General features: G+C 46.8%; 2 protein-coding genes across 6 annotated transcripts in view; one reads left to right on the top strand and one right to left on the bottom strand.

The window, feature by feature from the left end:
- Positions 1-24,482, top strand: part of TIMP3 (TIMP metallopeptidase inhibitor 3) — a 62,274-nt gene extending 37,792 nt beyond the window's left edge. Inside the window, exons 2-5 of the mRNA XM_055254470.2 lie at positions 10,880-10,962; positions 18,651-18,762; positions 19,419-19,540; positions 20,617-24,482. Of these exons, the coding sequence (XP_055110445.1) occupies positions 10,880-10,962; positions 18,651-18,762; positions 19,419-19,540; positions 20,617-20,814 (515 nt within the window). The 3' untranslated portion in view covers positions 20,815-24,482. The remainder of the gene's footprint in view (positions 1-10,879; positions 10,963-18,650; positions 18,763-19,418; positions 19,541-20,616) is intronic.
- SYN3 (synapsin III) overlaps positions 1-27,184 on the bottom strand; it is a 566,138-nt gene that overhangs the window by 344,410 nt on the left and 194,544 nt on the right. For all 5 annotated transcript variants that reach the window (XR_010117171.1, XM_055254454.2, XM_055254458.2 and 2 more), the window contains exon 6: positions 26,328-26,417. Coding sequence is in view for 4 of the 5 variants with exons in the window: in XM_055254454.2 (XP_055110429.2) it covers positions 26,328-26,417 (90 nt within the window). In the remaining variant the exon portion in view is untranslated. The remainder of the gene's footprint in view (positions 1-26,327; positions 26,418-27,184) is intronic.

Here is a 27,184-nt window from a genome sequence, read left to right as displayed (position 1 = left end):
GTCCCTTCCTTTTCTCAGTAACCCTATGGAACAAGGACTCCTGACCCAGCACTCCAGGAAGCCAAACACAAAACCATCCCCGTCTTCGTTATTGTATTACCTTTGATTCCCTCCCACAGCCTCATTCATTCATTCATTCAACATTTTTGGGAACCCTGGCCACAATCTAGGCTCTATGCCAGGTGCTGGAGTCCCAGATGCAGTCCCTGCCACCCGGTAATTAGCGATGCTAGTGAGTGTCCAAGGAACCAATCATTAAAGAAGAACGCGTGCTGGAAGAAAGAGAGGGAAGCCAGGCAGAAGAGAGGTGGACTAGCTTGGCCTAGGGTGGACAGAAGGCTTCCTGAAGGAGGTGGCCTTTCAGCTGGGTGGGTCTTGCAGGAAGCCAAAGGTGCAGGCAGATGCACAGGGAGGAAGTGATTCTCACCCAGGCAAGGAGCATCGTAGGACAGGTTCATATAGTGATGGGGGCTGGAAGCTTTAGAGTGATAGGATTTGAGGTATGGTCCCAGCTCTGGAGAGCCATATATATGTCACCGAGCTATGCAGAATAATCCTGTAGATACTGCAAACCCAAGGGAGGTGTAGGTGAGGATGTAAATGAGGGTTGTGGATCCCACTTATTCCTGGGAGAATGTGGGGGACTTATGGGAGAAGGACTGTGTTTCCCACTGTCTATCCTTTGGGGCTTTGACATTTCCCACCTGACAGCCCTTTGCAGAGTAAGAGCCTCAGGGATTCTAATCATGCTTGGTGAACACTTTGGGGCAGTCACCTCATCGGACCCTTAGAAACCCAGGTCACAGAAACACCATCACCCTTCTGAGATTCAAAGTCCTCCCTCCCCAGGTAAGTTGGCCCTGAATCCAGGAATCAGCCAGCCCTGGGACTTTTGCCCTGTCCCAGGCCAAGGGATCTGTACCTTTCTCCCAAATTGCTGGTGGCCCCAGGAAGAAATCAAGAGTGGCTGACTTTAAGCAGTTAGAGTAAACATCAAATGCATTCATCCCAAGTCTAGGCATGTACCTAGAAGGAGCGACTCTTCAATTTTGTCATTTCATTGTGTAAAATTGAGGTTGCCCCTTCACACATGAACGCCAGCATGGGATGCTAACTCTGTGTTGTGTTCTTTTGGGTAATCTCAAAGTTCCAGGAAGCCTGACCTTCCTGAGCCTGTGTTTCCTTCCCTCCCCTCCCTGGCCCCTTCATTTCATCTACAACAGACGTCAGCAGGGGCCCTGAGTTTTTCCCAGACCGCTCAAGCAGAAACCCATCCTGCTCACAAGGTGAGGAGAGCGAGGAGCTCACAAAGGCCCCTCCTCCCCTTCCCCAGGAGGTGCAGGACAGGGCATCCCCAGCACAGACCTGCCCTGGGGACCCCGGAACACAAGGCAGGCACTGAGAAACAGGAATCTCTGGGCAGGGAGGTTTTCATATCCTCCGGGTTTAATAGCTTTCCCTGAGATGGAAACTTGGGTTGAAATGATTTGCAGCTTTCCAGATTTTCTGAGTGTGTGTCTTTGGGTTTATTTTTAGCCACAGGCGTTCATTTCTTGCCAAAAAAAAACCTGCTTAAATAAAACCAAGATTAATATTTTTACTTAACGGAAAGAGTTAGTCAGGACAGGCTTTGAACTGGGACTCCTTATCTTGATGGGGAGTGCATGTTAACGGTCTGGCCTTGGCTTTGACATCAACAAAAAGGGCCTTTGAAACGGACAGAAAGAAGGGCCCTGGGGGACCAGGGTAGGATGCAGGAAAAGCCTATTTGTGGGACTTCTCTGAAGAGAGAGTAGAGTTCCTCTTCACTCAGGCTGCTCGCCGCTCCCCACTCCCAGCCCCCAGCCCCCAGCCCCCATGCTCTTGCAGTGGGAGGGGGGTCATCATCTTCCTGAAAAGGTGGGAGATCGGCTCTGGCTTTGCTCAGAGCCTGGCTGTGATTCTGCCTCATTTCCAGCTGCTCTCCTTACCCTCCCCCAGCACCCACATCGGGTCCATACTTCTGCCTTCGCTGGATTCAGACGCAGCAAACTGAGTCTCTTCTGCAGGATGGGCTGAGGCTCAGATCTGATGCCATCTCCAGGGCACTTCCCTGACACCCCTCCCCTGAGACGGACTTCATCTCCTCTTGGCTCTGTCCTGGCTTTCTGTCCTTGCTTATATTGCTGAGCCTGCCTTACTTGAGTGTCATTGCTGGTCTCTCTTACCTCTGGCCCTTGAGTTCCTAGGAGCCTTATGTATCTCTCTATCCCTATATACGTCTAGCACAATACTAAAACACCTTCCTGGTTGCTGAACAGTTGTGTATCTGACCCTGTGAACCGAGAATTGCTATTATCCCCTTTTGATTGAATAAGACTTAGAAAGATTGGTCATTTGACAGAGCTTGCACAGGAGTTATCTGTTTTTAAACCACCCTTTGTGTGTGGCACTTTATACATGAAATCACACTTAGCTTCCCATATTCAGCAAATACATATGAGGTGCCTGTTATGTGCCAGGCACTCTTCGGGCAGCTTTGGCTACAGCAATAGGTAAAGCAAAGAACCTGCTGCCCAGGGGAGGCTTACATTTTAATGGGGAGAGACGATCAGTAAAGAAGCAAGTTAATGCTTAATGTCAGATGGTGGCCAGTGTCTGATGGAGCACAGCGTGGGGAGCCAAGGGGTTGCGAGGTGGGGGAGGAATGTGCATGGATCAGGATCAGGGAAGGTCCCCTGCCCAAGTGAAGAAAGAGTATTCCAGCAGAGGGAACTGCAAGGTCAGAGACCCTGAGAGCATGCTTGGGTGCTAGGGTGTGCAGTGGAGTGAGCTACAATTTCCTGAGATTAAGAAGGCCATGAGAGCCCCAGGTGCAGGGAAGGCCTGTTATCTGGAGCTCAGTGTTGGATGGGTCGAATTTGAGATGTTTTATTAGGCTTGCAGGTATAAATGTAGACTAAATGTAGACTCGGGGGTATACAAGTAAAAAGGTCATCAGGGAGGGGAACAACATAAACTGGGGCCTGTTGGTGGGTGGGGTAGGGGGAGGGAGAGCATTAGGAAAAATAGCTAATGCATGCTGGGCTTAATACCTCGGTGATGGGTTGATAGGTGCAGCAAACCACTATGGTACATGTTTACCTTTGTAACAAACTTGCACATCCTGCACATGTACCCCAGAACTTAAAATAAAAAATACAATTTGTTTAAAAAACAAAGTTCATAAGAGTTCCAGGTTGGCAGTGGCAAAAGTGTGCGAGCTGTCAGTTGTGCAGATGGTGCTGAGACCCACAAGCTAGAAGAAAATAGCAGGACCGAGAACCTGCTCCTCGATGACTGGACTGAGCACCAAGAAGGTCCTGGGTGACTTCGACAAGCACTGCTTTGGAGAGGTTGGAGGGGAGGCTGCCTAGGTTATTGCAGGCACCCTTGGAGGCTGGTAATTATCACCCACAATTTATCTGCTGGGATGGGAAGTGACTTGCCCAAGGTCACACAGAAACAGGGCAGCGACTTCACCCAGACCCCACGTGCCCCATGCCTGTTTTTCATTCCAGTACGCTGTGATCACTTCTCTAGTTTTCTTGATCTGTTCTTTCAGCTTCTGAGTCTTTCGGGAGGATTTTTTTGGGGGTTGGGATTGTGGTGATCAATAGGCTGGGAATCAGAGGGACCCAGTCCAGGCAGGCCCCTCAAGCCTCTGCTTTTCACCCTTAGTTCCGAAGGCCCTTGCCTCTCACCTAGACATCATCAAAGCATCCCCAAAGCGGCAGCAGATATCTGAGAAGGACCTTGAGAAGGGTCACTGAGGAAGGTTTTCAAGATCCTGGGGGGATGAGGAAATGATGAATCACAAGAATCTTTTCCGGTTCCTCTTGCTGTTTTCCTCTGATTAGTAAGTTTAAGAATCTACAAGTAATCACCATCAGCAATATAACAGTGTATCATTTGTCTAGCTTCAGGGTTACAAAGTACCTTTGTATGTATACATTGTCTCATTTAATTAATCAATCTAATTAACCTCAAGCTTCCAGCGTTGAGAGAAACCTTAGGGAGGCTGTGGTTTTGTGGTTTCTAAGTTGTTTGTTTTTATTCCATGAAAGCCTTGCTGGGGAGCACAAAAGTCTAAACAGATGATATGATATACTGTTATATTGCTGATGGCGATGACTTCTAGATTTTTATTACTAATCAGAGGATGTGTGTTTGTGTGTCTGTGTAAGTGACTGGGAAGGGTGGTGGGTGGGTGATGAAAGGGATGTGGGGCTCACTGGGAGCTTATCAAGGGTTCTTCCTTTTAGGTATCAATCTTCTTCTCTGATCCTCTGCAGTGAAAGTGGGGAATGCAGTAAAATTATGAACTATTTTGCAACCAGTGTGAATCCCATGTAAAGGTTTTTAGGTGGTCTGCTGTCCTGGGGGACCTCCCTTTTTTTTTTCCACTAAGATGCAAAACTGCTTACAGGCTACCCGATCCTCATTGTCCATAGTTGGAAAGTAGGGACATTAATAGCCACAATAGTAGCCACCTTACCAGGTTGCCATGAGGACAGAGTTAAAGAACATGCGCACGTTGCTTGGCACCTAGTAGGCATTCGATAAATGGTAGTGGTTGTTATCAGTATGTTCTAGTTCCCTTCCTTCTCCTCTAGATTCACCAATGTGATGCTAAGAAAAGCAAGCAGTTTGTAATTCTTGAATGGGTGAGCAGCTGGAAGAGTGAGAGAGCTCGGCTCTGTCCTTCTTGGGCAGGCTACATGGTGGAGCGTCCAAGGTGGGCAGGAAAAAGACTTGCTTAGCGGGCTCCAGGCCAACCTCCCTGTGGGTCCCTGACCTATTGTCTTTGCCATGAGCACTCTGGCCTCAGCAAGGCCCCTTCTTTTGTCATCCTGTGGGAGATGATAAAATATACACGAAGGGGCCATGAGACAAGCTGGGTGAGAGGGATCCCTCTTTCCTCCTTTTTGGTGTGTTTTCATGGGGAGGGCATCATTCCAACACTTCCAGATCCCTCTTTTCCTCCAAGTCTAGACCCAAGATGTGAGCCCATGGTCCAGGCTTTTCTTCCTACCTAGAGCCTGCCTGCTGGGGTCCCATCAGAAGAGCAGCCCCTTCCCTGGGATTGACACCAACAGTGACTTCTGCTTTTGAAGAAATGAAGACTACCCACTAACCAGACATCCCTTACTTATCTTTGCTGTCCTTCTAAAAACCATGCCTTAAACCAGCAACATCATTCTGTGGGGCCTTTGGAGAGACAGGAATGGGGGTGGTGTGTGTGTGTGTGTGTGTGTGTGTGTAGTGTGTGTGTGGTGGTGGTGGTAGTGGTGGTGTTGGTATCTCACCTGCTAGATGGCATGAATCAACTCCTAAGTCATGGAAAGGATTTGTACTGCTCTTCCCTTGATGCTACCGTGGGCGGAACCCAGACTCCTAAGTTATTATACATTAATTAGTTAAGGAGTCCTTGATCCCCAGACCAGCCAAATGGGGGTAGCATTGTTGCTCAGCCTGCTAGTCCGCCAGTAGGAAAGTCCAACCATTAGGTCGGGGAAGAAGGGTCTGGATTTGGTTGACAGTGGTTGGATGGGGGATAGAAGCAGAGAGAGAGAGGGAGGGCAGCTCAAGGGTATCTTGCCCCACTCTGTTTATGCTGATGAACAGCACATGTGCAGTTTCTGGAGACGCACCAGTAAGCTTTTCTGCACACTCAATCCCAATTGCCATTGGAAATTGTTCTTTGTCCAAAACTTGTGCCACTGTGGTCCACATTGCTAGAGCTGGAGGTGGGGAGAGGCAGTATGAAGGTATATTTATGGAAGAGATGTGTCTTGTTTGCCTTGTGTTTGTAAGCTCTTACTACACTCTCGCCCAAACAAATATTCAAAGGAAGCAAAGACAGTTCAATAGAGATACATGCCTCTATGCCTGGCTTCTCAGGTGCATGATATATTCAAGAGGGCCCCTTATATATTTATAGATCAATGTGCCCATTATATAAGTACACACATCCTAGTTAGTTTCTTCTTAGATACTTTTACACTGAAATACTGCTTATTCCTTAATCAATCTCTTCCTTGTTTCTTTCTTCTTCTTCCTTTTTTTTTCCGCTGAGACAGAGTCTTGCTGTGTCACCCAGGCTGGAGCACAATGGCATGAGATATAGCTCACTGTAGCCTTGAACTCCTGGGCTCAAGCAATCCTCCCACCTCAGTCTCCTGAGTAGCTGAGACTACAGATACATGGCACCATGCCTGGCTAATTTTTTTTTTAATTTTTATAATTTTTTATTTTTTATAGAGACAAGGTCTCACTGTGTTTCCCAGGCTGGTCTGGAACTCCTGAGCTCAAGTGATCCTCCTGCCTTGGCCTCCCAAAGTGGTGAGATTATAGGCATGTGCCACCACACCCAGCCTCTTCCTTGCTTCTTTTGACCACCAGATCCCTAGAAGCCCAGATTCTCTTCCTAAGAGCAAAAGAGATTCTAGAGAGACAAGAGAGGCTCAGAGGCTGAGATTCATGCTGAGCCTCACCTCTCCCTTCTCTGATTGGTGCTTCTGTACCTTGGAGACTAGTCCTCTAGCCATAAACCTTTTTTTTTTTTTTTTTTTTTTTTTTTTTTTTTTTTTTTTTTTGAGATGGAGTCTTGCTCTGTTGCCAGGCTGGAGTACAGTGGCGCACTCTTGGCTCACTGCAACTTCCACCTCCTGGGTTCAAGCGATTCTCCTGCCTCAGCCTCCCAAGTAGCTGGGACTACAGGTGGCCCCACACCCAGCTAATTTTTGTATTTTAGTAGAGACAGGGTTTCACCATGCTGGCCAGGATGGTCTCAATCTCTTGACCTTGTGATCCGCCCACCTCAGCCTCCCAAAGTGCTGGGATTACAGTGGTGAGCCTCCGCACCCAGCCAGCCATAAACTTTTAAACCTTATCTCCCCACTAGACTAGCCATCAGTGGAAGCAGGAAATAGGACTTCTATTTCTTGTTGTCACCCTCACCAGCACCCAACCCAATGTTCCAGACACCAACCTAGTTCACGCCTATGTTGGTTTGGCTGTTAGGGGGCACTGGGTAGACAGTATAGGGGCCATACTCCAGCATGAATGGGAATAAAGACAACCTGTGTCCAGCCTGGCCCATCTGTAAAGCTGGCTTCTAGCCACCACAACAAGGTGGAAGAAATGGCTGGACATGCTGCCAGCTACCAGTTTCAAAAGTGTCTTCTGTTGTTGGAAAACCACAACCTCCCCCCACCCCACTTCCCTTGTTCCCTGTGGCCCCTGGGCCAGCAAATGCCTCGGGAGAACCCTGATTGCCAAACAGGAGAGTACAAAATAGCACGCATTTGAATTACAGAGGAGAAACTGGAGCAAATAGGGACAGATTAATGCACAAACCAAATAGGTGGATCTGGGGTTGGCCAGCAATTCTACTTTGGAAGGACTTTGAGAATCTATTTGGAGGGCAGAATGTAACTTAATTTTAGTTCAGTTTAGTGAAGTTTGTTTTTGTAAGGAAAACACTGGTGTGGCCTCTTCACTGGGCCATCTCTGCCTCAGACTTTTGGAACCATGACTGTGATCTTGTTTGGCTGGTCTTGGTAGGCCATTCTTGGGTTACACATGGGTGATAAGGTGGGATGGGTACATGAGGTGGGATGGGTACATGTGATGGAGTAGGCACTCGTGGCCCCAAAATACCTCCTATACTTGTTCTGACTAGTTCATCTGTGCTTCTCCACCTCTCCCTGAAGTTCTGTAAGGCTAGAATATTTTTATGAGGTTGCCTTTCTTCTCATCCTAGGGAGAACTCCCAGGCCTTAGCTTATAGTGCATGTTAGAAGTCTGAAGATGGTATGTCCTAAGATGGAATAAAAATAGACAGCACGATAGTGGTGATAATGCTAATAACAGTGGTAGCAAACCCATGAGGTTTGGGATGGACTACACACTGTTCTCAGTGCCTATATTAATACGACCCTCACAGCAACTTTATGAGGCATTGTTATCATTCCCATCTTACAGATTAGGAAACCAAGGCATAGAGAGGTTTAGCAACTTCCTGAAGGTCACCCAGCACCAGGGCTGGGATTTGAACCCTGGCTATCAGGCTCCAGAGACCAGGCTCTTTAATGCAATGCTATGTTGCTGCTCCAATAGTAATAAGCAAATCACTTGTTACCCACCTGAAAGACACTGGGCTAAGAAAGCCAGAGAGATTTAGGAGGAAAGAGCCCCAGAGAGATCATACAGTAATGGTGGAACCCAAACTCCAATGCAGCTTCCTGACTACAAAAACATATTCTTTTCACGAAACTATCCTCAGATGAAAAGGTTCCAAGCTCAGGCCATTTGGGGTAAGGAAAGAGTTGGCTGGTTGTATGTGCAGAAGCTTCCCACAGTACTCAGCTTTATGGGGCAGGTCTGCTTGTGACATCTTCTGTCTAAATCAAGTCAAGTCATTTTTGAACCAGGATGTTGCTATTTAAAGGAATCCCTTTTGCCTTGCCCCTCCCACCCACCCCCACCCCCCCGGCCAAGACTCGCTCCCTTGTTTACCTTCTGTGTTAATGAAGCAGAGAAGATGGGTCCAAATCATTTCAGGAAGAATCAGTAGTAAAGGCTGGCAGACATGCCTCTGCCCAGAGGTGAAGCTGTTATAACCTGCCTGTGAGAGTTAATATGGAGGAAACAGTCCCTGGGGCCTCCGGGAGGCTGGCTTGTCGCCGAGAATACTACCGCAATGTTAGAAACAGAGGTGGATGCAGGATCTTGAGAGACATTGGCCTGGGATCTTGCCAACCTCTCGTTTTTACAGCAGACTTGGAAACAACCACTCGCCTCCTCCTAATTTGAGCTGCCTCTGCTAAATTGCTCACTTTGCCAATGACTGTGTGTTTTGCCATCCCTGGCAGGGAAGGTCTGAAGGGGCCATTGATTCATCTGAACCCTGACTTCATGTCTGACTGCAAGGGTAGGATCCAAGCTCATTTGGAAAGAAACAAGACAGAATCCAGTAGGGATGAGGAATAGTTCTTAGTAAAGATTTTTTTAAAAACAGAGATTAGAGTCAAAGAACTGGGATACATAGTGGAGCATCCACAATGAGGAAGGATAATGGAGCTACCAAAATATGTGCGTGTGTGTGTGTGTGTGTGTGTGTGTGTGTGAAGGGTATTTTACTTAACAAGCATTTATTGAGTATCTACTCCTTTGGGCTAGGTGCAACTTGAGATAAGAAAGAATGATAGGATCTCAGGGCTGAAAGAGTTCAATTTGTAATTCAAAGTATGACTGCATAAGCAAGCCCCATTCCAATTCCTATTGAGGTCTTAGCATGGAAGTATCCAGCACCCTCATCACACCCCCTGATAGAGGCACTCTCTGCCCTGATGGCAGCCCCCCTGCCTTTTGTTGCTGGTTCTTATTATTAGATGATTTTTTTCTTTGGTTGAGCCAATGAATGTTACTCTCTGCAATTTCCAGTTTTTGTATTCAAGACCTGTCCACTTGCTTCTCCATGTGCCAATTTTACAAATACCTGAAGACAGCTCTTGGGTGCTTCTTTTTCACACAAAGTAGAAAGAGAAGCACAACCTTGTAGAATCTAAAAGTCAAGTCCTCTCTTCTTTGTGTTCCCAGTGCATGTGGTAAATGCCTCTCTTTCAGCCCTCGACCCACTAGGTGTAATTACTTTTGTACTCATAGTTAACTAATATCTACTGGGTAACTCCTTTCTGCCAGACATTGTAGTGGGAAATTTCATAAGATCTTTTGTTCAATCCTGATTCCAATTCCCTGATGTAAAGAGAGTTATACCCTTTTCATAGATGAGAAAATTGAGGCTCAGAAAGAGGAAGTGGTTTTACTTCTTGGTCAGTTTCCTTATCTAGATAATGTGGATGCTAATACTGCCCTTGTAAGACAGTTTAGAGCAGTAAATAAGTGAAATATACATGGCACATAGTAGGTGTGCAATAAATGGGAGCTGTTTTCATTGGAACAGTCCTTCCATGGTTAGCTCATTTCATTTTTGGTGATGATAATGATGATGATATTAATAACATTTGTCTAGTGCAAACTATGTCCAGGACAGTATCAAGAGTTTCACATTTGTCATCTTGACTAATCCCTTCAGTTCAGGAGATAGTATCATTATGATTCCTGTTTTATAGAAGAGGAGGCCAGAAACAAAGTTACTTACTTGCCTACAGTCACAATAGCCATAAACAGCAGAGCTGAGATTGGAACAGTTCTGTCTGGCTCCTGAGCCCCCACTCTCAATTGCTCCTTCTTCTACCACATCCCCATGGAGCTCAGACTCTATTGCATCCCTTGCTATCTAAGCACTGGATACCGAGGGCTCAACCAGAATGCTAACTGGGGGCATTGTGGGAAGCTGGGGTGCACCACAACCCTGTGGACATGTCAAGATGTGGCGAATTAATGCATGCAAAGGAAGAGCCCCAAATGAGGTGGTTAGAAAGGGGTCCTAGTGGAAAGAGAACAGATCTGGGAGACCATGGCACTGTCAGATGGACGAGGGAGGGGGGACAATGGCTCTAACAGGAGAAGTAGGTTTTGGATTATGGTAAAGTCACAAAGTCAAGAAAATCCCCAGGGTCGGCGGGGGTGGAGTATAGCCTAGGAAGTTCTGGAGCTGGCAATTGTGAATATTTGGGGTAATTAACTTGAATGGTGGCTGTTTCTTTTTCCTCCAACCTCCCTCTCACCCCAGGGAATTCCCACTGTTGTAAACACATCATCTATTCCAGTTGGCTCCAAGGTAAGAGTGCAATTCCAGGCTCCATGGAGGCTAGTGAGCCCGCCCTGAGATGCTGTTCCTGATGTGGTTCAGGCCTTCCTAACCTCTTATTGTCTCCTTCTGTCTCTGCAGTGATCCGGGCCAAGGTGGTGGGGAAGAAGCTGGTAAAGGAGGGGCCCTTCGGCACGCTGGTCTACACCATCAAGCAGATGAAGGTAGGTAATGTCATCACCCTGGCTCCAGGAAGGTTTTTGGGTTTTTGCCAGAAGAGTCCTGGCTAAGGGAGGCAAAGTGGGTTGGAACTGGGGTGTGTGTCTAAGCACCAGCCAGACCCAGCCCTTCTGCCTGCTGGAGAGGGAGCTGCTAAGGCAGCATAAAGGGATGGGTAGGGAGGGGGCATGGGGCTGCCTCGTCCAAGAGCCCATGCAGATGGAGTCACTCTAAGGCACTTGTTAGGAGGCTGAGCTCTGGAGCCAGATGGCAGATAGCCTTGTTAGCTGGTAACCACGAGACCTTGGTCAAGTCACTGCCCCTCTCTGGGCTTTAATATTCCCAATTGTGAAACAAGAGGGTTGGACTAGATCATCTCTATGGACTCTTCCGAACTCTGACTATCCGGGATTCAACAGTGCTTACAGGTCTCATGCAGCCACTGAGGTTACAGCTTAGGTTTATACCCCTCAAATCTTTACATGGAAACTGTGCTGATCACAGGAACCTCATCCCAAGGCAGGAACTTCACCTTCTTTCCCTATTTTCCTAGCTGATTGTCTTCTTGCATCCTAGATAGTTAGCAATGTTTGCTAAGCATATTCTTATCATTAAACATATTACTGAGGATATGAACATCACGAAGCACAGGAAGGAGGTATGCCCTTAAGAAAAGGAACGTCAGATTTGAAATCTAGAGAAGCTGCCTCCTAGTCTCAGCTCTACTCCTAAATAGCCTGCTTACCTTGGGCTTGTCCCTTTTCCTGGGCCGCAGTTTTGCCACCTGTTAACAGTGTGGCGTTGGGCTTGGTGCTCCTAACATCCTCTCTAGCTCAGGCGTTCTAAACACCCTGGGATGCAGGCCGTGTTACTTGTAAGGAGGAGCAGGTGGTATACAATGGAAGGGTGTACTGGTGATTGCCTTAGCACAGAAGACTGGGGCTTCACCTTGAATAACTCAGCAACTGGTTCATCACCCCATCTTTGTAAGCACCTCTCTACATGCAGAGCTCCCAGCTAGGAGCCAGGGAGGCTGTGAGGGAGATACAGTTTCCATCTTTAGGAACTAGAGTCAGGTTGGGAGAGAAGAGGCATGTATGTGTGTGACTCATCAGAAGTTCAATGTGGGGTGTGCTGAGGTCCACAGGAACTGTCCAGACCTTTAACTTATTGCTCGTATTTGCATCCCTAGCAATTAGGGTAGGACCTGGCATGCAAAAGTGACTTGGTGAATGCTTATCCGTCTAATACGGGCATGAGGGTGAGACCCCACAGGCCTGGAAACTCCCCAGAGGAGACAAGCCGCAATGTCCAGGTAGAAGGGAGTGGGGGAGTGACGCAGCCCACGGTGGTACCCAACCATCCCCAAGGCCAATCTCCAGGCTTTCTTATTCTTGTGTCCCGAGGCTGGATGTACTAATTTTGTGGAACCTGTTGCTTTGGATTCAATTTTGCAAACATCCACAGCCTTCTGGTTATGTAATGTCCAGAGTCAGCCCTGGCCAGTTGCCCTTGGCTGCCTAAGCTTGGTCATGAGACCAGCTTATGTCTTCAGACAGGCCTGGGGAGAGAAAAATGGGTGGGGGTGGGGAACCAGCAAGAGCAACAACAACGCAAAAAGCCCACTTTGCAATCTCTGGCAGTCAGCGCGGGAATGCCAAAGCATATTAGACCAAGCAGAGGTTCAGAAAACACACGAACCTGCCTGGCCTGGAACAATCCTCATTACGAGACACTCGGTGGTCAGCAGAGAGCTGAGAGGGAAATAGCTGGGAGGCAGCAGTTCCTAAGCCTGCCTGGTTTCCTTCCTACCATCAGGGCCTGGAGACCAGGGTGACCAGAGGCCCTTCCTGTGGGCAGAATGTCCCATTCCCCCTTGCTGATGTCAGACCAGCCACGGAGGGGTGTTTAGAGACCAAACAACACTTGCTAGCCTATCAGCTTCAGAAGACACACTCCCACTCCCAGGCTAGTGGACTTCGGCTTTCCGTTCACCATCCTTCACCTGAGCTCATGAATCATGGTGCTGGGAATTAGATGTAAGATCCCTCGTCTTACTTCTGACAGAGGCGCAAAGGGGAAATGACTTAACTCAGAGTCAAGCATTTAATTAAGGGCGGATCTGATCCCCAAGCTGAAGCATCGGAATTTCTTCCCAATCCTGTGTTCTTTATATGACTCCCAAATCTCCCTGCCATCTTACTTTAATGATCAGTCACCATCTCATGCCTTTTATTCACTCTGACCCTCCACAGAGGGTATCATGATCCATAGAACTGGTCAGTGCCCTTCTATCCAGAGATGCCACTGGAATCTGCTTGTCTCTAGGTACCAGCCTGCAAATCAGAGAAGATACAGGCTAGAAGTAGAAGTAATAGTCCGTCTATCCATCCTCTCATGCTTCCTTCCCACCCTCTCTCTGTGCTTACTCCTGTGCTATGAGCTGGGGATACAAAGATAACACTGCTTATAATTATGATAAGACTCTGCATCAGTAACATTTACTGAGCAATTGCTTTATGCCAGGCATTCTGCTAGGTCTTTGCATAGATCAGTCCTTATACTAACACTGTAAAATAGATGACACCTTGTCCTCTGTTTGACAGGTGAGGGAACTGAGACCTGGGAGGTCATATAACAGTTAAGATCATACGGCTACAAAGTGGCAAACCTGAGCAAAACTATAGGGTCTTTGCCTATAAGGAGATAATACAGTATGGAGCAGCAGGCTGATTCATCATTCCTACCCACTTTGGGATATATAAATGCCCATTCTATATGTATTTAGTTACCAGGGAACAAAAAGAGGTCAGCTTGGGTTTGTTGGTTTATCATCCAGCAGTGTAGGGCTGGACTTGTAATATCCTGCAAAGGGTGTATCAGAAAAATCTTTGTAGGAGGGAAGGGGGAGAGGCCAGAGAGGCAAGCCTGCATGAATTTTGGCACTGGTCCCTGGGAGACTTTTTTCTAGCAGATTAGAGAGTCTACCCTAGAGAGTCAGAAGGGGCGAGCAAGGGCTTCCTTAGAGCAGGACTAAAGGAACTTGGAGAACCTGAGACTCCGAGCCGCCCTGTCTGACCTCTCTCTTCTCTCACTGATGAAAGGCAGGCAGACCTTCTCCCATCTGCTAACTCTGGAGCCTCCGACCCATCTCTCAGGAACACTTCAGTATGCAGAGACCTGAGATATGTGTGTGTGTGTGTGAGGCAGCAGGGTGTTAGAATGCTGAGAGAGGTTATTGCAATCCCAAACTTGGAAATTAGCTGGGCTGTGGGGTGAAGGTGAAAGTTTCCAGAACTGGCTGCTCTAAGCTGTGGGGACCTTATCTCCCATCAGGACCATGAGAAACCGATCCACTGTGCCAGGAGTTATTGTTTATGTAGCGGAGATATGCTCTCCAGCTGGCTGCAGGGGACAGAACGTGGGGGACATTATGTCCCAGCTGGTCCTGGGAGGGTCCCATGGGGAGACCCGCTGGTCATGTGCTTTGCATGTCCTGACTGTAGGCAGAGCAGACCTCCGGGGACTTCCTTCCTTTAGTGGTTTGTCTAACCAAATGAGCAATAGCAGGGTCTCGCCTTTGAAGCTTCAGCTGGAAGCATCTTTGACCCCCCAGCCCACAGGGAACCATTCTTCTTGCAATGCCCGTGGCTCTTCCTGGCTTAGGACACTCATCCAGCCCTCTGCAGAGACTGGCTCCATTTCCACATTCTCTGCCTGTCCTGCTAGACAAATTGCTGTGTAGAGAAAGATCATGCCCCTGATAGCTCGGTCGGTCTGTAAATAAGAAGTTGTGGGTTTAAATGAGTCCATGATGTACACCAGCATCCAGAACAGTGTTGATCTTTGGTAGGCATGCAAGACATAGTTGGAATCATTGTGGCAACTCATGCTGTCAATGTAGAGTGAAGGCCAGACATTTCATAAGAACTATGCAAATGTCCCCAGACTCAGAAACTTCTTTTTTACTTTATTTGTCCCTTCACTCCAAGGGAAGCTAACATCTTGGAACTCTGTGTAGATGCTACCAAGAAGAGGGGCCCAGAGGCATGCAGAACCCAGTTGAAAAAGAACAACCCACTTATGTCTGAAGTTCTAAACCAGCTTTAACTACTCTTGTTAAGAGCTGAGGAAGGGACTTAGGAGAAAGGGGACCAAACTCATTCCTCCTCTTCTTACGAATTTCAGTATAACTTGTTCTAAGCTAACTTTCATTGAATGTTGTGGGCTGACTGCTATTCTAAGTCATTTGCTTCTCTCAAGCACTCTAGGAAGTAAGTGCTTTGACCCATTTTACAGATGAAAAAACTGAGGCCCAAAGAGATTAAGTAACTTTCCAAATGGCGAATAGGTGGCAGAGAAGATTCAAGATTCAAACTCTGGCTGTCAGCCTCCAAAACCTGAATTTACCACTGATCTCCATGGCATTGGTTTGGATTAGATTACCTTTAACATCTTTTCCAACTGTGAGATTCTAGGATTCTCTGATGTCAGGACATTGTAAACCTATTATAACTCTCCTAAATTTGTCAAACCAATTCTAGATCTCTACGATTACAGACATGATACTTTTAGAATCAATATTTAAATCAAGGTAGGATTATTATACAGAAAACACAACTGAGTAGAATCTACCTTTGCCATGTTGTTCTTTTCAGAATTGACCCTAAAACACAGCACTATGTTTGTCAGAGCCAGTCATTTGTAATGTGTCAGAATTTCGATTCTAGGTAAGTGCTAGGAGCTAAAATGCAGGTTCCTTCAAACTTCCAAGTAGCTGCGGTGCCAAGCTGATTTCGATGAGTTGAGTTCTTACTGAGCGGTTCAAATGACCAGACTGTAACCAGGGGCTTCATTCTCTCACCCATGAAGCACTAGGGCAGTCAAGGGGAAAGACTGACGCAGAAGGAATGAGGTTCCCATGGGCTGGGTCCAAAAGACCTAGAGCGAGTGCTTAGTTGAAACATTTGCCAAAACCTCAAGGAACGCCCGCACAAAAATAAGAAGTTGCTCGGCACAGAAGTCAGGGTAGGGGATGTTCTTCGAAGGCCACACTCCATGGCAGGCACACAGCAGCACACTTAAACATGGTTCCTGTTAAGGCTAGAGAGGCACCATTCACATAGAAGAAGTCATCATCGTGACTCTACCCACCCTGCGCCCCCACCGCATAATTGAATGCTGAGTGTAGAAGGCATTTCTTCTAGCACTTGGCTGCATTACTGTGCTCAGTTGGCAAGCCTTGGGGGAGAAGAGGGGTTCAGAAGGAAGACCATCTGAGTCCATCAGAACAATGTGTGCTTTTAACAAGGCAGGGGCACCCAAACTCAGTAGGTCCAACAGACCAAGTTGTGCTGTGAAGGTCTTGTGGACCACCTACCCCCGCCAACCAGTCACCACTTAAAAGATGAGAAAACGCCAGCTCACAGGCCAAATGGGAGGCATTTAGAAGAGACACCAATGAAGAGATGTCTGGCTTTGTATTAATTACCATAAGTAAATTAATACCAAATGCCAGGAAGTAAAGTAGAGGCATTTTCCTATTATAAACCCTTGGGACAAGCCCAGAGACCACCAGCAGTCCAGGGCTTGTGTACGCTGAGAACTGAGGGGATAACAGAATTGTGCAACACCTTGGTACCCCACCGCACCCTTACCAGATCTCACAGTTCACAGCATCACCTTGGCACACTGGGCCTGTGTAATACTTGTGGACTTGACCTGGAATCACAAAGCAGACTCAGCTTCTGTTGCATTCATTCACCCCAGTGACTCTGAGCACACACTGATGAAGGAGGCACAGTGGCCATAAATGGAAATAGCATTTGCCTGCTTCTGGGGACCTTGGTCATAGGCTTCTGAAGCTTTCCTGGGAGCCAGACTAAGATAATGGGTAAGAGTATGGACTCTGAAGGCAGATTCCTCTGCTTGGAATCCTAGCTCTGCCATTTCCCAACTGTGTGGCCTTAACTAGCTACTTAGCCTGCCTGTGACTCAGGCTCCTCATCTATAAAATGGGCATAATGGTTCCTACCTCATAGGGTTGTCATGGTGATTCATGGGCTAATATTAAAGGAGATTTCTCAACCTCAGTACCATTGACATTTGGGGCCAGATAATTCTTTGTTCTGGGGGCTGTCCTGAGTATTGTGGGATGTTTAGCAACCTCCCTACCCTCTACTAACTGTTGTGACAACCAAAAATGTCTCCAGACATTGCCAAATGTCCCATATATTTCCTAGGGGGGCAAATTGCTTCCAGTTGAGAACCACTGTATTAGATTATGTCGTAGATACAAATAGCCAAATATCAGCAATTTCATGTGGTTCAATCTAATAATTATAAAGTATTTAACAGTTAAACATCTTTGAACTTTGTAGATATGTTTATGAGCTTCATCTGGGATAAATGAACCCAGTGCTTTCATCAGACACTCAGAAGAAGAAAAAACATGGAGAATTTCTAGCCTGAATTCAACGTTCGCCAGCCAAATAGAATTTCTATAAAGTGGGGTTTGTAATACATCCCTCCCAGGGCTCTTTTAAGGATACTGCAAGGGGAATGTGAGTGAGAATGTTTTTGTGGGCTGGAAAGTGTCACAGAGATATCATGACAATGCTGGCTGAATTTATGGGACTCAGGTCCTAAGGTTGACAAAGAAAAAGGACCTTTGTCACAGCTACTTCTCTGGATTTCTGAAAAGGTGCTGGGATGTGAGACATGTGTAGACGAAGGAGTGTTGTGGGGCAGTTGGAATGGGTGGTGTGGCTGGCTGCACAGGAAGGTTTCTCTGGGAAGGCACCAACCTGGCTAGACAAGAGGATCGGTGGCTTCATCTGGGGTGAAGGGGGCCCTGGGGTGGGTGGATCAGTGACCAGCCACTGGACAGCTGAATAGGGGATCGAGTTTCCCTCAGATCCAGTGTCAGCAAGCCTTCTGGGTGCTGAGACCCCTCTCCTGTGTTCCTTTTATTTTATCGATACATAATAAATGTACATATTTTGGGAGTCCATGTGGTATTTTGATATATTCAAAAATGTATAGTAATCAAATCAGGGTAATTGGGATATTCATAACCTTAAACATTTATCGTTTCTTTATGCTGGGAACACTTGAATTATCCTCTACTAGCTATTTTGAGATATACAATAAGTTATTGTTTACTGTAGTCATTCTACTGATTTAATGAACACTGAGTCTTACTTTTTCTGCCTACTCATATTTTTGTATCCATTAATTATATCTCTTTCCCCCAACCCCTATTACCTTTCCTGCCTCTGGTAACCACCAATCCACTGTCTATCTTTATGAGATTTACTTTCTTAGCTCCCACATATGAGTGAGAACATGGTATATTTGTCTTTCTGTGCCTGGCTTATTTCACTTAGCAAAATGACCTCCAGTTCCAGCTGCGCTGCCACACATGACAAGATTTCATTCCTTTTTCTGGATGAATCATATTCCATTGGGTATAGATACCAGGTTTTGTTTATCCATTCTTCTGTTGATGGGCACTTAGGTTGATTTCATACCTTGGCTATTGTGAATATTGCTGCAGTCAACATGAGAGTGCCGACCCCTCTTCCATACTCTGATTTCCTTTACTTTGGATACATACCCAGCAGTGGGATTATGGATCATATGGGTGTCCAAATTGGGAAGGAAGAAGTCATGATGTTCCTTTTGCCCACAGATGTACCGAGGCTTCACCAAGATGCCCCATGTGCAGTACATCCACACGGAAGCTTCCGAGAGTCTCTGTGGCCTTAAGCTGGAGGTCAACAAGTACCAGTACCTGCTGACAGGTAACGGCCAACTCTAGCTTCTAGGCCAGGGTTTGGCCAAGGTCCACTGTTTCTTGACTTCAGAAGAACACATAAGGAGTAGCTGACTCACCAAATGTCCAGTAAATTGTAAGGAGTCTCTAATGTTGAATTCATCCACTTACCCAGTGCTAAGAGCTTGAGGCTCCTACACTTAGGCTAGACTTTGGAATTAGCTCCACCACTCACCTTGTGGAGGAAATCTCCTAATTTGTAGCTTCTCAACTTTACTGTAAATAAAAAGGGAGTGTCTGTTCCTCTTCACCTCACACTCAACCTGTTAGGCCTGTCTTTGAAAGTTATTCATCTTTAGGCAGTCAATGTAGTAAAGGAGAAAACACACACAAAAATCATTATAAAGGGAGTGAAGAGTTGGCGTATAGTCCTAGCTCCAGTATTTAATGGGCTTGGGACCTTTGGCAAATCACTTTACCTCTCTGAGCCTCATTATCCTCATCTGGAAAATGAGGCTACAGTCCATTTTAAAAGGTGCTGGGGAGGGTGAAATAAAATCATGGGTCTGAAAAGTACCCAGCCACAGTGCCTGGGCTAAGTGGGAACATAGTAGGTGTAAATTCTTTCTGGGCTGGGCTCTGGAAAAAACAACCCTCTCCTTGTTTTCTTCTTTCCTCCTGCAGGTCGCGTCTATGATGGCAAGATGTACACAGGGCTGTGCAACTTTGTGGAGAGGTGGGACCAGCTCACCCTCTCCCAGCGCAAGGGGCTGAACTATCGGTACCACCTGGGTTGTAACTGCAAGGTAAGCCCTGGGGTCACTGGGGGAAGGAGGGGAGGTGCTGACTTGCAGTCCTAGAAACATCAGCTCCCAATGCACTGGGTGCCAGGCCCTCGTGCTGGGAAGGGTGTGCATGTGTTAGGCCAGGGCAGAGGGGCAGGTCTGAGCAGATATAGTAAGGAATGTTGCCCCAGGTGGGGCAGTGAGGAAGGCAGGGAAGGAAGAATGCCTTTCTGCTGTAATCGGCTGCCTCTATGATGACCACTTGGAAGCTGCTGGGGCATGAGGGCACTTGAATCCCTGGCCCCACCTGGCAGTTCAAGGCTGTAGGCACAGGATCCTAACACTGGTAGGTTCTCCCAAGTGGTTTCAAGTGGGCTCACCCTGGTAGCTGACTCATCGGTAACCCCACCCCAGATGGGCAAACGGGCCCAGGACTGCAGAGACCAGATGCTACAGAAGGTCTCTCTTTAACCAGGCCCATCCCCCTGACCCAAGTATAGGGCCAAGGTACAGCCTTCCTGCTGTGGGAGGAAGTTGGGCCACTCTCTCACTTCATCTTCAAAACAATCCTGTGTGGTTTTAATTACTATGATCTCCATTCTGCAGATGAGAGCTCAGAGAACTTAAGTAACTAGCCATAGGTCCCACAGTTAATCTGGTTTCCAACCTAGGGCAGCTAGACTCCAAAGTTATGCTCTAACCTTTCTAATTCCTCGATTCCCTAAAACAACTGAGATCTCCCATCTATTTGAGATGAAAATGTCCTCTCAATAGTCTAATTCTGCTACTTACTGGCTGTGTGACCTGCAGCAAGTTACTTAACCTCTCCGAGCCTCCTATTTATTTATCTGTAAAAAGGGAGATAAAACTGTGATAAGAATTAAAGAGAATAATATCAAAGCACTTATCAGGATGTCTGTTAGACAGCAGGTGCGCAACAAAGGTTCGCTAGTGCTATTTATATTATTATCACTGAGAGACTGATGTGGCTAGGCTTCCCCTGCAGCGGCCCCAGGGGCTGAATCCAGGCTCGGCAGCCTCAGGCCTGGGCATACCATGGCAGAGTCCATCAACTGCTGCCTGTTATCTAATTGCAGATCAAGTCCTGCTACTACCTGCCTTGCTTTGTGACTTCCAAGAACGAGTGTCTCTGGACAGACATGCTCTCCAATTTCGGTTACCCTGGCTACCAGTCCAAACACTACGCCTGCATCCGGCAGAAGGGCGGCTACTGCAGCTGGTACCGAGGATGGGCCCCCCCGGACAAAAGCATCATCAATGCCACAGACCCCTGAGCGCCAGACCCTGCCCCACCTCACTTCCCTCCCTTCCCGCTGAGCTTCCCTTGGACACTAACTCTTCCCAGATGATGACAATGAAATTAGTGCCTGTTTTCTTGCAAATTTAGCACTTGGAACACTTAAAGAAAGGTCTATGCTGTCATATGGGGTTTATTGGGAACTATCCTCCTGGCCCCACCCTGCCCCTTCTTTTTGGTTTTGACATCATTCATTTCCACCTGGGAATTTCTGGTGCCATGCCAGAAAGAATGAGGAACCTATATTCCTCTTCTTCATGATAATATAATCTCTATTTTTTTAGGAAAACAAAAATGAAAAACTACTCCACTTGAGAATTGTAATTCCCACCCCTTTTGCTTCTTCCCCACCTCACCATCTCCCAGACCCTCTTCCCTTTGCCCTTCTCCTCCAATACATAAAGGACACAGACAAGGAAATTGCTGAAAGGCCAACCATTTCAGGATCAGTCAAAGGCAGTAAGCAGATAGACTCAAGGTGTGTGAAAGATCTTATACACCAGAAGCTGCCACTGCATGTCCCAACCAGACTGTGTCTGTCTGTGTCTGCATGTAAGAGTGAGGGAGGGAAGGAAGGAACTACAAGAGAGTCGGAGATGACGCAGCACACACACAATTCCCCAGCTCAGTGATGCTTGCGTTGACCAGATGTTCCTGAGTCTGGAGCAAGCACCCAGGCCAGAATAACAGAGCTTTCTTAGTTGGTGAAGACTTAAACATCTGCCTGAGGTCAGGAGGCGATTTGCCTGCCTTGTACAAAAGCTCAGGTGAAAGACTGAGATGAATGTCTTTCCTCTCCCTGCCTCCCACCAGACTTCCTCCTGGAAAACGCTTTGGTAGATTTGGCCAGGAGCTTTCTTTTATGTAAATTGGAGAAATACACACACCATACACTATCCACAGATATAGCCAAGTAGATTTGGGTAGAGGATACTATTTCCAGAATAGTGTTTAGCTCACCTAGGGGGATATGTTTGTATACACATTTGCATATACCCACATGGGGACATAAGCTAATTTTTTTACAGGACACAGAATTCTGTTCAATGCTGTTAAATACGCCAATAGTTTAATCTCTTCTATTTTGTTGTCATTGCTTGTTTGAAGAAAATCATGACATTCCAAGTTGACATTTTTTTTTCATTTTAATTAAAATTTGAAATTCTGAACATTATCAGCACCCTCTCTTCCCTATCATGGGTCATCTGACCCCTGTCCGTCTCCTTGTCCCTGCTTCATGTTTGGGGGCCTTCCTTTAACTGCCTTCCTGGCTTGGCTCAGATGGCAGATGAGAGTGTAGTCAAGGGCCTGGGCACAGGAGGGAGAGCTGCAGAGTGTCCTGCCTGCCTTGGCTGGAGGTACACCTCTCCTGGGTGTGGAGACAGCTTGGTTCCCTTTCCCTAGCTCCCTGGTAGGTGAATGCCACCTCCTGAGATCCTCACCTCTTGGAATTAAAATTGTTGGTCACTGGGGAAAGCCTGAGTTTGCAACCAGTTGTAGGGTTTCTGTTGTGTTTTTTTTTTTTTTTTGAAATAAAACTATAATATAAATTCTCCTATTAAATAAAATTATTTTAAGTTTTAGTGTCAAAAGTGAGATGCTGAGAGTAGGTGATAATGTATATTTTACAGAGTGGGGGGTGGTAGGATGGTGACATTGAACATGATTGCTCTCTGTCTCTTTTTTCAGCTTGTGGGTATTTATCTTCTATTAGTATTTGTATCTTCAGTTCATTCCACTTTAGAAAACTGAGCTGCCAATTGAAACAGGAGAAGAAAAAAAAAAGCAGCAGACAACACGTTGTAGAGTCTTGCACACATACAGGTGCCCAGGCAAGGTGCTTGGCAGAACCCCAGAGTGGGAAGAGAGTACCGGCATCGGGTTTCCTTGGGATCAATTTCATTACCGTGTACCTTTCCCATCGTGGTCACGCCATTTGGCAGGGGGAGAATGGGAGGCTTGGCCTTCTCAGTGAGGCAGTGTGAGCAGAAGAAGCTGGGGCCAGCATGTCCGTGGTTTTGAAGGGATGAGCCCAGACTTGATGTTTTGGGATTGTCCTTATTTTAACCTCAAGGCCTCGCATGGTGGGGCCCCTGACCAACCTACACAAGTTCCCTCCCACAAGTGGGTATCAGTGTCTTCTCTGTGAGGCATCTGGCCATTCACACTCCCTGGTGTGGTCAGCCTCTCTCACACAAGGAGGAACTTGGGTGAAGGCTGAGCGTGAGGCACCTGAAGTTTCCCTGCGGAGTCGATAAATTAGCAGAACCACAGCCCCATCTGTTAGGCCTTGGTGAGGAGGCCCTGGGCAAAGAACGGTCTTTCGCAAAGCAATGTCAGAGGGCGGTTTTGAGCTTTCTATAAGCTATAGCTTTGTTTATTTCACCCGTTCACTTGCTGTATAATTTAAAGTCATTTATGTAGCTGAGACACTTCTGTATTTCAATCATATCGTGAACATTTTATTTTGCTAAATCTTGTGTCATGTGTAGGCTGTAATATGTGTACATTGTGTTTAAGAGTAAAAAAATGAAACCCACATGCCGCCATTTTCCTGAATCAAATTCTACAGTGGAATGGAGAGGAAAATACTTCTAGGCAAGCAGCTAGACTGGTGAATTGGGGGAAACAGAAGGAACTAGTAATGAGACTCCTCCAGCCTCCTCCCTATTGGAATCCCAATGGCTCCTGGGGTAGGAAAAAAGTTTAAAGCACATTCATGTTCTTGTTCTGTGTCACTTGGCCCTGAGTAGTCTACCATTTACTTCACCCCAAGTCCGGCTGCCCATCCAGTTGGGAAGCCGTGATTTTCCTAAGAATCCAGGGCCATGGGAGATACAATTCCAAGTTCTTGCTTCCTCCTTTGGGCATCTCTTCTGCCTCCCAATCAAGGAAGCTCCATGCTCAGGCTCTCAGCTCTTGGGCCGGTGCTCTGCTCTGTCCAGGGTAGGTGATACTGGGAGACTCCTGTCTTTTACCTTCCCCTTGTTCCAGACCTGCCTCATGGTGGCAACATGGCTCTTGAACAATTAAAGAAACAAATGACTTTTGGGGATAGCCCTGTCTAGGGGAAACTGTGGCCCCCAGGAGACACTACACTTCCACGCCCCAGACCTCTGTCTTGCATGTGACAATTGACAATCTGGACTACCCCAAGATGGCACCCAAGTGTGTGGCTTCTGGCTACCTAAGGTAAACATGTCACTAGAGTATTTTTATCAGAGAGAAACATTATAAAAATCTGATGGCAAAAGCAAAACAAAATGGGGGAAAGTAGGGGAGATGGATGTGATAACAACTTCCTAATTGGCTCTTTGGAGGCGAGAGGAAGGGGAGAACTTGGAGAATAGTTTTTGCTTTGGGGGTAGAGGCTTCTTAGATTCTCCCAGCAACCGCCTTTCCCTTTAGCCAGTCTGCCGTCCTGAAACCCAGAAGTGATGGAGAGAAACCAACCAGAGATCTCGAACCCTGTCTAGAAGGAATGTATTTGTTGCTAAATTTCGTAGCACTGTTTACAGTTTTCCTCCATGTTATTTATGAATTTTATATTCCGTGAATGTATATTGTCTTGTAATGTTGCATAATGTTCACTTTTTATAGTGTGTCCTTTATTCTAAACAGTAAAGTGGTTTTATTTCTATCACACATCTGCTGTCTCTTGCCTTGTTGTGTTCTGATGCCACGGGGAGTTATGTATACACCAGCAGGCCTTGGAAGTCTCCCTCCATGCACCACTATGGCCTGGCCCCACCCTGCTCCAGTCCTTTTCCCTTGCAGAAGGAATCTTAGGAGAGGTGCCCTGCCTTGACTTTGCTCCCTGATTCTATTGCTAGAGTCCTCCCTAGTTCTGCTGAATCTGGATGTATTAACATATCTGTACCTAATCATCTATTGGTGGTACAAGTACCCCCAGACTGGAGTCCTTACTCAGCCCTCCTTGTTTTCTTCCTAATAATCCCAACCTGGTGGAGGTGGGGAGGGGCGGCCTGCAAACAGCAGTCCTTGATGTCAACTGCCTGCTTGAAATTCTAAGTATGGCTTGGCCTAGTTGGGAACACCAGGAACTCATGAGGTCTCACGACAGCTGGTGACCTTTTCCCAGAGCTTATAACAACCTCCTTTCAGAGTATACAGCAGGGCCTGTCACTGTCAATGGGCTGGGCTGGCTGCAGACCCCTCGCCCAACTTTCATCCCACCATTGACAATGTTCCAGGTCTTCACCCTTGTTTTAAAGCTACTCCTACTATATGCCAGGTACGGCACTTTACATACAGGATCTCATGAAATCCTGACTACTCGATGAGGTTGCTCCACAATCATCCACGGTTTTTACCTGAAGAAGTTGGGGCTCACAGAGATAAAGTCATTTTCCTGAGACCTAGTATGTAGACAGAACTGGGATCAAATTCAGGCTGGTTTGATAATGAACTCTGAATTTTCCCCACTGTAAGGATGCATACAGTAAGAAAAATCCAGGGTTTGGGGATACGCTGGGTTTCACATGCCCTTCTTATCTCAACCAGCATGTTCTGGATTCTGTGACTCTTGCCTGATCAGATATAGGGGAAAGATCATCAATAGAAAATTCTGCTTGGTTAGAGTGATTCCTCCTGGAACCTGCAGTCCTACCCATCAATATCTCCAAACAGGACTGTCTAGCCCAGCAGCCTGAGCTTAGACTCTACAAACAGCCACAGTAAGTCCCCACCTGGGACTATAGTATACCCTATTCATTATTCTGTTCCCAAAGACGCATTCCCTGCAAGGCCAAGCACAGGGTCACGGCCTTGAATTCCTTTGACCAGTTTACGAAGACCACCAACTATGCAAGCAGGCATGTTGCAGGCTCTTTCCTGCTGCTTAGAGCTCCCCTCCTCAACACTTTCTGGCTTCAGGTGGAGAACCCTTCACCTCATTCAAAAAGACATTCACCTCTTGCACCCAGGTATCCTCCAAATGGGAGGCTGTACCACATATTCTGAGCTAAGCCCTACCTGCTTCCCAGAGGAGATCTCAGGTGCATTCAGAAATTGGAAAGTGAAGAGGACATGTAAGGAAACCGCCCTTCAACAACCAATGCAAATCAAATATTAATATTACTGCTTTTCATTAAAATATGAGTTGAAATCAGGTTCCACAAAAGGCTCAAATAAAACAACATCCCACCTTGAAAACATCTTTTACCTTTATAATCAGCCTCTGGCTCTAATATGCCCCCAGAACGTGTCCCCTGATTTGCTGAAAATCTCCAAGTTCCAAGGAATGTGGTTCACCTTTGTCATTTGCCCTACTGCCTGAATTTCACCTGGAGAGACGACTTCCCTTAGGAAATCCAGGCACTCCCACAGGACACTGTGACTCCGCCTTAGAGTCTGCATGGTCAGTGTACAACCCCTAGAGTCCACCTCCTCCATCCAAAGGGACTGAGGACAAGACATCTGTATTCATTCCGCATCATGCAAAGAAACAGAGTAAAAAAGGGCACTCACCATTGGCTTATGGTTGGGGAAAAATGTTTGCTCCACAAGCGGGAACTTCTCAGGACCCAGGGAATGGAAGATCTTAATGAGTTGAGAGAACTAGGATAGAAGAGGAGAGAACACTGAACAACAATTGTTACCCAGTATAACAAAACCTCCCACTTGCTCTGAGGCCTCAAGCATCTGACTGTCGTGAGCTGAGCTTCAGTAGGTGCTATCCTATCCTGCCTATAGGATAAAGACCAGATTCCTTGGCTGGACATTCATCTTCTCCATCATCCAGCCATATTAACCCCTCCATTTCTGCCCAAGACCTAGTAAGTAGGCAGAACACTGGGTTCAGCCCAACCATATTTAATGAGCACTTACTACAGCCTCAGCATTTCACACTAGGTCCTTCTCCACCTGCTGACGTTCATGCCCTGCTCCTTGCCTGCAGTACCTTCTTTCTAGAGAGGCAGCACTGCATGGTAATTGATGGTGTTAGATGTGCATCCAGCCTCCCTGGGTTCAAATTCTTGCTTTGCCACTTACTAGCTGTATAACTCGGGAAGCCAATTCAGGTTTCTGAGCTTTGGTTTCTTCACTCATAAACTGGAGATCCAACCTCATGGGATTGTTGTAAGGATACAGTGGGTCAGAGGCAGTGCTTTGTCCACAGCAGTGCTAAAATGCTAGGTGTTACATTAATAAATATTTTCTCTGCTGTTGCAACCCCTCTCGTTTCCAACAGCTCAAGCCACATCCCTTCCCGCTGCTCTCCTCATGCTTCAACACTTGCTTGTTTTGCCAGATATTAGCTATTGTCTCCAGAGCTCAAAGGTGAGCTCCGTCACTATGCTTTATTATTGGAGCAACAAGCTGAA

This window comes from Symphalangus syndactylus, chromosome 18, assembly GCF_028878055.3.
Source record: "Symphalangus syndactylus isolate Jambi chromosome 18, NHGRI_mSymSyn1-v2.1_pri, whole genome shotgun sequence".
NCBI lineage: Eukaryota > Metazoa > Chordata > Mammalia > Primates > Hylobatidae > Symphalangus > Symphalangus syndactylus.
The sequence above is the reverse complement of the archived record's forward strand: the minus strand, read 5'-3'. Positions and strand labels throughout refer to the sequence as shown.